This window comes from Triticum aestivum, chromosome 6D (genome assembly GCF_018294505.1).
Source record: "Triticum aestivum cultivar Chinese Spring chromosome 6D, IWGSC CS RefSeq v2.1, whole genome shotgun sequence".
Lineage (NCBI taxonomy): Eukaryota > Viridiplantae > Streptophyta > Magnoliopsida > Poales > Poaceae > Triticum > Triticum aestivum.
The window spans coordinates 126,997,141-127,008,979 of NC_057811.1; the positions used below are offsets into that span (position 1 = coordinate 126,997,141).

At 41.4% G+C, this 11,839-nt stretch overlaps 1 protein-coding gene across 1 annotated transcript; it reads right to left on the reverse strand.

The window, feature by feature from the left end:
* Window positions 1–3,131: 3,131 nt before the first annotated feature.
* Window positions 3,132–9,457, reverse strand: LOC123144055 (nucleoid-associated protein At4g30620, chloroplastic). The gene is made up of 7 exons (XM_044563072.1): window positions 9,207–9,457; window positions 8,243–8,382; window positions 4,778–4,887; window positions 4,654–4,693; window positions 3,777–3,848; window positions 3,583–3,639; window positions 3,132–3,496 (listed from the first exon to the last, which is right to left on the reverse strand). Exons 1-7 carry the CDS (start codon window positions 9,277–9,279, stop codon window positions 3,422–3,424), a joined length of 567 nt encoding a protein of 188 aa, XP_044419007.1. The 5' UTR covers window positions 9,280–9,457; the 3' UTR covers window positions 3,132–3,421.
* Window positions 9,458–11,839: the final 2,382 nt, after the last annotated feature.

The window sequence follows — 11,839 nt, forward strand, 5'->3', positions numbered from 1 at the left end:
TTGCTGTTTATGGATCACCTTTTCCCTGTTCTCTGCCTAAATGTTCAGATCGGAATGCATGCTTGACCTGTCTTTCCGAGGCAACCATCAGATTCCGAATTTTGCAAATTGATGGTATAAAGCTTATTGGAAATTTTGAGTAGTCAATCCCAATCTAAACTTTTTTTGTTTGAGGAACCAAACGAAAAAAATTCTGTGAGTTATTTTTTGTGTGGGTAATGTATATGCTACTAATGTTCAAAGACATGTTAAACCAGGGTTTTTTTAAACACGCATTTCATATAATTATGCTGCCGAAATTTCTATTTGAAAACGGTTTAACCTGTCGGTTTGTAGGAATTCTCACTACTAAATATTGCGCGTTGTGGCCATACTTTTATATGTTGTACAAGTTCTATACATGCTAAATGTTCTAATAACCAACACACCAGATTCCCCAAGGGCACAAATGCCAAGCACACAAATCTCCAAATTTAATCATGCCTAGGCAATCCATTAGGTCATCAAACTCCATCTAGTTTATGTTCGCCATGACTAAATCAAAGCTAGTATAGAACAAAAAACACAAAATCATTGCACACAACCGCAACAACACCTGAGGTGACATGCATATGTTACAGGAATGCTTATTCTAGTACTAGTGTTGACATTTGCTGACTCACCAGATCCAAATCATGGCCACTAATCAATCAATGGAAGCAGAAGAACTCTCCTGGAATCTACTTGAAGCATTAGCTTAATCGATTGGGGCTAACAGACTCCTAATTAAGGCTGCTCGTGGAAAGCTCAGCCCCAATTGATCAGGATAAGAGAAACATCAACTTTTCAGATGGCACTGTCCATCTGAACAAGGGGAGAAATTTCGGCACCAAATCCTGTGTTAAGCCTAGCTACCATGTACTTGAGTAGTACTAATTAAAGGCATGCCATATAAATGCATGATCTCGTCGTTGTCAGGCAGGCTAATGTGATCATGCATGGTGACACCATTTGCATTTTAATATCTTGATCTTCTGTACTTAGCCTCGGATGCTACTATAATTGCAAGCTTAATTACTTCGGTATCATGTACACTTATTAACTAAAAAGTAGATGTTTTGTCTAGATAAAGGTACAATAATTTCAAGATTTTGTCTGCTACACAGGAAAAGGATTTTGCAGTCTGTCCTTGTAGCAGAGTTACACACAATATAATCCTGAGGAAAGGAAATTATATATGCTCGTGTGCGTGTGTGTGGATTATTGCTCGCTTAGAATGATCAAATACTAGAGCAAAAAAGATGGTCTATATAAATCTTGGAATATATGCTTTAATGATATGTGGCTTTAATTTCTATCAAACTACCAACATCATGAAGTCATCTTAGCGCCTAGCTAGGCTTACAGATATCAAAATCATTAGCCCATTAACGAAATAAATGGAGTGATGTGGGAAGAAAGTATGTGAGGTGCCAAGTATTTAGATTCATCAAGTCTCAATCTGTCTACCTTTAATATTGCTAGTACTGATTGGATTTATTTTTTTCATCTGTACGACACAATAGCTTTTGTTAGGTTTAACTCGATATCTGAAAATAAAGTTTCCCACCTTTATGCTGCGAGCACATAAAAAATAAAAATAAAGTATATAAGGATGTGCTAGGTGGCAGTGTTTGCTTAACTCAGTGCTACTAGCTGAGTGCTCTTGCTTTGCTATAAAAAGAACAGTAAATAAATTCAGTAAGAGAAAAACAAATTGACCAAAAACGATAACAAGAACAGATGGTAAGAAACATAGTCTAGTTCATAATCGCTAAAAATAATATGGCGAAGATCACGGAGATATCATCCCATTTTCTCAACAATTGTTTTGTGAGACAAACCATCACCATCAACTCCAATACTTATATTAGTAAGGATCTCCCGGGCCTATCAAAATTAGAAACGTGTCCAGTTCAAACACAGGGCTTTATAGATGAGCCAACATTCTCCTTTCACATCACTGCCATAAATCCTAATTAAGCTCACAAGAATACAAGTAAACATAGGCTTAAGGCTATCTCAAAAGACGCCAAAAGAGAATCATCCCTTCCATTGGACGAGCAGGGTATCCTCTCGCTTCGGAATCTTTAGGGTTTTAAAGCCTACGGAGAGGAACTTGGATTTAAAATAACTCGAGGATTTTAGAGTAGTGATGCTAGGATTAAAAGGGTTCTAGCATAGGGGATGTAGATGGCGAAGAATGTCATTTTAGCAAAGTGGATTCGGTGGAAAGGGGAATGCTAGATCTTATTTGCTTTCTCGTTTACCATTTGACAGTGAGTACAACACTGGTATGTAGATTTTCTTTGCTTTTCTCCTGGCATGTGGCGCAAACGACATGTAAGGTCCTTGTCCCAAGAACGTAATCAATATTATTTCACGGGGAATATTGCGTATCAATATTACTAGTCTACTAACACTATTATAATCATAACATAATTCTTATTCCCTGAAAATCAAAAGTTGAATAATGTCACTCTACTTTGATTCCATTCATTGTTAATCAGTGCCATGGTTAACCAGAGATGTACTTTGATTCCATTCATCCATCGTTCTTGACATTTTGTTCATCGTACGGTGCTGTAAAAGAATATTTTTGCTGGCCTAGCCGACTGAGAGAGAGATCAAAGAGTTCATACGGCGCAAACACCATTTCTTCCATGAAATACACGCTGATGGGTCTCACGCCTTAGGGCCAAATGGCCAAAGACTATGACTTCGTCAGGAAACTAGCACGCAGATGCTTAATTGGAGCATACTCATCACATGGAGACGTATGGTTGGCATCTATGAAATAGCATTCACAATATGACGTGCCTGCAGACTGGGCTGATCACGCTAGGGTCTCTCACTTTTGTATTCTACCGTGTGAGGGTGTATAATATTTTAGACTAAATACTCAAAAACATATATGTACACTGCCTCTGATGGATGTGTGCATCATGATAATGCAGAGGCCGGGGTCTTCCCCCTTTTCGGAAAAAAATGTACACTGCCTCAAAAAGTACTTTGCAACATTATAACAAAATATATTTTTTCAAGATATATTACACCATAGATTTAAGCCGTGTTTTAGGGACAATGTCGATATCCATAACCAAAGAGTACTCTATTCGCAACGTAAACATATTTCACTCTGCAGTTATTAGTTTACAAATGTTCTCCAGGCTGCCGGTCTACTAGCACAAAAGCAACATCTGTTTGGTGTAAAACAACACATTAGAACTAATGCTGTAACTATGATGTGCAAATGAGCAAGGAAACAGGTGTCCACAGTTACAGTTCATGCACAGCTAACCGATGCTGCGGAGGGGTTTAACCATGACCCGACACAGCTAGAATACAAAATTGAGAGACGCTTCTTTCATTATTGGAAAGCATTCAAGTACCAGGCCTTTTATCACTTGAGACCGTCGCCGAGCCCTGCAGGCATTCCTATGCTCTGCGCTAGATCAGCCATCCTTTCCTTCATTGCCTGCAGGTCATTAGATTGGAATTGTGTTAGTGTATGAGAACGATTCACATTTTGGTGCGCTGAAGCAGAAGCAGCAGGATTCACACCTGGACGCTCCTCTGGTGTGCATCCTTGTAGGCTTCATTGACCAGCTCGGAGACTTTCTGGAAGTAAAGAAAGGGTATAACACATTATAGCTTGGTAGTTATCGCATTAACTCTGCTGATACAAACAATTATGTGAGCATGAATTTGCAGGGAATCTTCCAAGAAAATAATAAAACTAAGTACATAATGCATACTTCAGCACCCAACTCCATTGCAGCTTCCGTGATTTCAACATTTATAGGTTGTTGGTTCCCAGATAGTGTAACCTGTTTAACAGATCAGGTCAGATATGATCTGTAACTCTGTATAAGAATTATAAGTAGTACATCCAAATCATAGAAAAACACAATAATAATGAAAACCAGGGTAGTCTGCTAAACATATAAGCAACATACAAGTCCTGGCAAACTTGCACAAATGTATGGTTCTACAGGGTATAGCACAAGAACTCACAAATATGGTGTTAAAATATACAATGTTCCTACACTGTGATTACATTATTTTGGTGAATTCAGAAGCTAAACATCATTAATATACTTCTTTTCATATGAATAGTGGGTTGTAAAGTGCATTTCATTTTTGCAACAGCCTTCCATGACCATGGTAACTGTTGAATTTACTTTTGCCTTCCTGCCCACAGCTTTGACAGTGCTCTATGCCATAGATAACCAAAACAACAAAAGTGTTCTAACTAGTTGTGGTCATGTGGAAGATTGCATGGTCTTTTACTAAAATGTTACCTAAAGCAAAGCTAATAAAGGATGCTACCTAATGGAAAGCTAAGAGAGATATCAGGTCAACTTAATCAAGTTCTTGTAAAGATACCACAAGCTGCAATTCCTACCTCAAAAAATAATGGAACACATCAGTTTAACAGTAGAAAGTTGCATCTCAAATAATAAGCTATGATACTTAATGCCTGTTACGGCATGTTTTTCAGACTTTCAGTAATGCGAGGATACTAATCATTTGGCACAGGTCGACATTAAGTTCGAAACACAAGAATGCATACAGCCAGCAAGATTGCAGTAAGGAGAATATGATTTAACTCTTTACAAGTTCCAAACATACCTTGATTAGTTCGCCTTCACAATAACCCTCAATCTCAGTCCTAAAAGAAACAGACGTGGAGGAAGTCACACATGCAGTACATTGAAAGAGCATACAAAAAATAACTCAAATACCGAAAGCTTACGCTGCAAGCTCCTTTTGCACCCGCACAGCCTCCACTTGGACAACCATTTGGGCCTTCTTCACAGTTTCATAAAGGTTTTGCATATTTCCAATGTTTCCAAAGATTCCTCCCTGTGAGTGCAGAACAAAATGGGAGCACCATAAGATGGTTTCATAAACGCCTACTGCACATTGGGCATATGCATCAAATTAAACAAACAGAAGTAGTTTGAGCCATGCAGACAAGAATTGAAAAAAGACATATACAATGTTTGCAAAAAGAATTATGTACGAGCAGCTTAAATTTCGACATGGTGATTTAACTAGGACGTAATCCAAACAAAGTAAAAGATATTCACTCAAGCTATACCGATACAAACTGATAAAAAAATTATACTGGTACTTCATAGTGTATCCGTATTCAAATTTTGAATAGTGTGCCAAAATGCAATCTCAGCTCTTGATTAGTCTCAATCTAATGTTCTAGAAAGCTGGGAGTCACAGCTACAGTAGGCCACCACTGTCTCTACGTGGAGTTTAAGGTCTCAACGGACTTTGCAAGGAGAAAAACTTCTGTAATAGGAATTAAGTAAATCGCCCATCTCACAACCTGGATAGGAGTGCAGCCAACATAGAGAAGTACAAGGTGGCAAAGAAGACCACTAAGCAAGATGTGAGTGAAGCAAGGGGTCGGGCACATGAGGACCTCTACCAGCGTTTAAACACGAAGGAAGGCGAAAGGGACATCTATAAGATGGCCAAGATCTGAGAGAGGAAGACGAGGGATGTCAACCAAGTCAAGTGCGTCAAGGATGGAGCAGATCGGCTTCTGGTGAAGGACGAAGAGATCAAGTATAGATGGTGAGAGTACTTCGATAAGCTGTTCAATGGAGAGAATGAGAGCTCTACCATTGAGTTGGACGACTCCTTTCATGATACGAACAAACGTTTTATGCGACGACAAGAGCCCGGGGTCAGGAGGCTTCAAAAAGGATGAAAGGAGGCAAGGCGATGGGCCCGGATTGTATCAGCATTGAGGTGTGGAGAGGCCTTGGAGACATAGTGATAGTATGGCTAACTAAGCTTTTCAACCTCATTTTTTGGTCAAACAAGATGCCGGAAGAATGGAGGCGGATTATATTAGTACCAATCTTCAAGAACAAGGGGGATGTTCAAAGTTGTACTTACCGTGGAATTAATCCATACAATGAAGCTATGGGAGAGAGAGCACCGCTTCAGAAGAATGACAAGTGTGACCAAAAATCAGTTTGGTTTCATGCCTGGGAGGTCGACCATGGAAGCCATCTTGTTACGACAACTTATGGAGAGATACAGGGAGCAAAAGAAGGACCTGCTTATGGTGTTCATTGACTTGGAGAAGGCCTACGATAAGATATCACAGAATGTCATGTGGTGGGCCACGGAGAAACACAAAGCCAAGTACATTACCCTCATCAAGAACATGTAAGATAATATTGTGACAAGTGTTCGAACAAGTGAGAGTGACACTAATGACTTTCCAATTAAAATAGGACTACACCAAGGATCGGCTTTGAGCCCTTATCTTTTGCTTTGGTGATGGATGAGGTCATAAGGGATATGCAAGGAGATATCCCATGGTGTATGCTCTTTGCGGATGATGTGGTGCTAATCGACGATAGTCGGATTGGGGTTAATAGGAAGTCAAAGCTGTGGAGACAAAGTTTAGAATCGATAGGTTTTAGGCTTAGCAGAACTAACACTGAGTACATGAGGTGCGGTTTCAGTACTACTAGGCACGAGGAGGAAGTTAGCCTTGATGGGCAGGTGGTACCTCAGAAGGACACCTTTCGATATTTGGGGTCAATGTTGCAGAAGTATGGTGATACCGATGAAGATGTTAGCCATCGAATCAAAGCTAGATGGATGAATTGGCACCAAGCTACTGGTGTTCTCTGTGACAAGAGAGTGACACAAAAGCTAAAGGGCAGGTTCTATACGACGGAGATTTGACCTGCGATGTTGTATGGAGCTGAATGTTGGCCAACTAAAAGGCGACATGTCCAACAGCTAGGTATAGCAGAGATGCGCATGTTGAGATGGATATATGACCACACAAGAAAGGATTGGGTCTGGAATGATTATATACGTGATAGAGTTGGGGTGGCACCGATTGAAGAGAAGTTTGTCCAACATCGTCTGAGATGGTTTGGGCATATAGGGTGTGTTTGGATTGCTACCAACTCTGACCATTCCAAAAAATTGGATGGCCCATACAATTTGGCAACCGTTTGGACTACTACCAAAATATTGGCGCGCCTAGCTCGCCCGCGGCACACCCATATAAATCTTGCCAACTCGCTGGCGAGCTGCGGGCGCAGAAAAGCTCCGCCAAAAGATTGGCACGGCGACTCTGTCCCCTAATCCTCCGTGGGCCCAATATAATATTCCTTTTCTATTCGCATGCAGTGCATGCAGACGCTCATTTTGATTATTTTACCTGTAACTAATCAGGTTTCCTCGCAACGATTAGCAACTGCCCATTGTTAATGGAAAAAAGGCTGATACATGCAGCTTGTTGTTAGCGGAAAAATGGCTAGTACATGCAGCTTGTTTTCGCAAAAAAAAAAAAGTAAATGCATGCGGCTTGTTTTAGCAAAAAAAGGAAGAAAAGTAAATGCATGCAGCATGGTCCTGCGGCTCGGCGTGATTAGCAACTTCCCGCCGTAGCAGTCTCATGACATTATGTTGTTGTTTTTCTCTTGATTGCATCTTCGCTTTAATCTATATATCTTCAGAAAGTTTGTAATAGACGTGTCAATTATTCCCAAGAATAGTATGATGATCAAGTCAATGGTTGCAAACCAAACGGAAGTCTGTTTTTGCCAAAATTTTGGACATTGCAATGGCTACAATCCAAACAGCCATGACTTGCCAATTTTTTGGTCATGCCCTGGAATTGGTCTTGCTAATTTTTTGGTAGGGCAAGATTGGGCTCAATCCAAACAGCCCCATACAGCGCAGGCCTCCAGAAGCGCCAGTGCATAGCGTCCGGCGTGCCGATAATGTTAAGAGAGGTCGGGGTAGAGCAAACTTGACATGGAAGGAGTCCATAAAGAGAGATCCAAAGAACTGAAATATAACCAAAGATTTAGCCATGGACAAGGGGGCATGCAGGTTAGCTATCCACGTGCCAGAACCATGACTTGGTTTTGATATCTTATGGGTTTCAACTCTAGCCTACCCAACTTGTTCGGTACTGAAAGGCTTTGTTGTTGTTGTTGCCCATCTCCACGACACAATCACATGACATTATGTTGAGCATAACTCACTTAGTCAAAATCAAATCGAACAGTGCACAGCTTTGCATTGATTCAGGTCTACATCAGGCACCAAATTTGCAGCTGGTTTCATTTGAACAGGCATGATTGAAGGTATTATATAGCTATTGGGACCACTGCAGCACAACAATTGTAAGCAAAAGAGTAAAGACATGTAAATTTCTTACCTTTGATGGTGCCTCGTCACCATTCTCATCTTTCTCCTTCTTTCCTCCAAATAAACTGTATACCCGGAACGATCTATTATTAGCTCTTTTCCAAGTGGAACATGGCAAACAGAATGCGCCTTGTACATTTATCCTAGTACCTGAAGAACAAATCAGATTTTACTCCAATAAGATATGAAAGTACACATTGCACTCTGTATGTGACTCCATTTATACAATTTCATTGAACAAAGAACAAAAATTATAACAGTTGGCACTTGGCAAAATGAAACTTTTGAATTTAAATGTCAGAATGCTATCCACAATGACCAAGTGAAACAAATCTGCACCCGGGATATAAAAGTTAAAAAAAATTCCCAGGCCTCTCCGCCATTGAAACATCCTTCTAAACTAGATCACCACATCTCATTCTGTTCTAGACAGATGAGGAAAAAGTTGAACTGTGGAAGGGTCTTAATTTACAGATAGAAAGCAATGAAATCACCCAACGCAAAATCTGCATTTTTACCTCATACAATCTGCACTCCGCTAGATGGAAATTCATCAGAAAATTTTCCCTGACTTTGCATCTCTCCGAAACCAAACTTCAGACGTGTGCAGTACCATAAACAGACCATACTGTATTTATCATTTAAATGGAGATTGGAGAAAAAAGCAAAAAATACCACTCGGCTTAACCATAATTGAATGTCCGGAGCCACAACCCAGCACTAATTGCAGACGCACTATTTTTATTTTATTTTTTATTTAGGTCAGCAGACGCACTAATTGGAGCCACCCGACAACCGAACGCCAATGGTGGGCTGGCGGGGCCGGGGGCGGCGGGCGAAGATGTCTACGATCGATTTATGTTACGGGGAAGGTAGATTCGGGGAATAGTACGCGTCGGAAGGGTCAGGTCGCCGCCGGCTGCCGGTGGTGCCAACGCCGTAGATAGAGGGAGAGGGGGGAGGTGTGGACTTACGAGCTGGTCTGGAGGGGAGCGGCGAGAAGGAGGACTTGAAGGCCACCGGGGAGAGAGCAGTGGAGGAAGCCATCGCGGGGAGTGAGACGAGGGCTCGCTCGCTCCAGGGGAGGGACGGTGGAGAAGAAGGGGTGGCGAGAGAAGGGGAAAACCAGCTTGATTTTCGGGATAGAAGATATTGTTGACGACGGGGAAAAACAGGAGAGAGAACTGGAAGAGGAAATGGATATGTTTTTCTTCTGGACACTCATGACTGGCGAACGTTTGTCAGGGAGGATGGCATACGCGAACGTTTTAGGTGGCATTTTTTGGTTGTGATGAAATGACAGTTTATATGACAGTTTTTTTAAAGAAGTCATTTCTTGTTTTAAAACTGCCCTTGTTTGATTTTTCTTCACAGCTAAAATTGCCATCAAATGACGTTCGACTGCCACCCTTCTCCTAGCGAACGTTAGCTCGGTAATATTACCGTCCCTTTGCGGGGAGTTAAAAGAGAGTTGGCCGGTTAATAAGAAAAATTGGTCCAAAATCGACATAAGCGAGGCACACATGAACCCATCTTGAGGTTGCGCCCCGGAAGAATCTGTGACTCTCATCATCACCCTACCATACAACCCGAACCGTCGCGCCGACTTACAAATCACATGAAGACTGTTGGAAATATGGTCTAGAGACAATAATAAAGTTTTGTTATCACATTTTCCTTGTTCTTGACAAGTGTTTATTCTCCATGTTATAATTGTATTACCCTGAAACTCAAATATATATGTGGATACATAAACAAACACTGTGTTCCTAATGAACCTCGACTAGACGAACTCGTTGATTAAAGATGATTAAGATTTTCTAACCATAAACATGAGTTGTCATTTAATAACGAGATCACATCATTAGGAGAATGATGTGATGGACAAACCAATGCTCTAAACAAAGACTAGTACTACTCTGCCTGGCTCTCGTCGAGCTCCGGCGCCTCCTTCATGTCCAGCTCGCGCTCAACGACCTCCTGAGGAAGGGGCTCCATGGCATCCATCGCCACATACTCGGCAAGCACCTCGACGTTCGTGTCTGCCATCTCTTTGGAAAAGGCTGCCACGAGCTGGGTGTAGGCGGCCACGGTCCGGGCGTGGACGGCCTCCATCTCGGCTACGGAAACCACCGAGGAACAGATGGCTGCTCGAGCACTCTCGGCGATTGCCTACTCTTCGCACGTGGGTTGCCGGCCAGTGTCGGAGAAGGCTGCTACAATTTGTGCGATAACCGCCAAGAGCTAGGCATGGGCAGCCTCAACATCGGCGTGGGCAGCCACCATCAAGGCTACAACGCCCACAAGGGAACGAACATATGTTGTGACATTCTCGTCGTTTGCTATTCCCATCGCAACTATTGCTACCGCCATCTCAGCTGTTGCAGCTGCCCATTCGGCTGTCATTGCTGCCCTGTCGGAGATTGCAACCGCACTCAAGGAGGTTGTGACCGTGCTCAGGGTGGCTGCGGCACACTCGGGCCGGAGTGCGCTGCGGAACTTGCTCTCACGACGTGGATCCACGCGCCCATCTTTGACCGACGATGATTGAACAGTAAAATGGGATTGGTGAGCAAGTTTGGTTGATGCGTCGTCGGTGGATTGTAGCCGACGAAGCTACCAGCATAAGCCATATATGAGGGTACCCTAAGATATTTTATAAGCACCACAAACGACTGTGCTCATAAACTGTGTGTGATGTACTTAATTTCATTTTGATTTGAAGGGCGTTGTTTGAATTGCTAGAACATTTATCTGCAGTGAACATGCAACTATATGGGTGTTATGTTAAAATTTGGAGTTATCCAGGGTTTGTTTGGCCTCTTTTATGTATTATTAATTAAGTTTTCTACGCATTTAATGTGCATAATTCAAATTTGAACTACAAGCACATGTTATGGTGCACCAAAATGGTTTGAAAGATCATATATGTGTCTTTGGGTGAATGTTTACGTCTCATGCAAGATAGGAATGCATTTCAAACATCTTGGCGTCAAGGATCGACCGTAAACATTAAGAATCTTGGTTTTAAAATTCCAGAAAATCCAAAACTTGCCTGAAATTCATGAAACTTGACATAGTGTCATAACATGGTACCAACATACTGTGGTAAAAGCTGTACAATTTGGGACAAGTTTTGGCATAAGCTCCTTACAGACAGGATCTTATCACAAGAAGTCTTGTGATTCCGATAGGGAATGTTTCACCTTTGTGGGCGAAACGACATTCGTTGCCTCTTCTCCCCTTGAATTTTTTTCTAGAGGTAACACGGACCAATAGGAGTGTCGTGTTAAATTTTATAATTATTTAGGATTTGTTTGGTCTTTTTATACATTAATTGAGTTTTGTAGTCATTTAATATGCATAATTCAAATTTGAATCACACACACATGTTGCAATTTACCAAATGGCTTGAAAAATAATATATGTGTCATTGGGTGCATGCTTAAGTCCCATGCAATAAATTCAAATGAATTTCAAACATCTCGGCGTCGTGGCTCGGCCACAAACATTGAGAATTTTGGTTATTAAATTCCAGTAAATTCAAAATTCACTTAAAATTCAGGAAACTTGGCATGGTGTCATGACATGGCACCAACATGTTGTG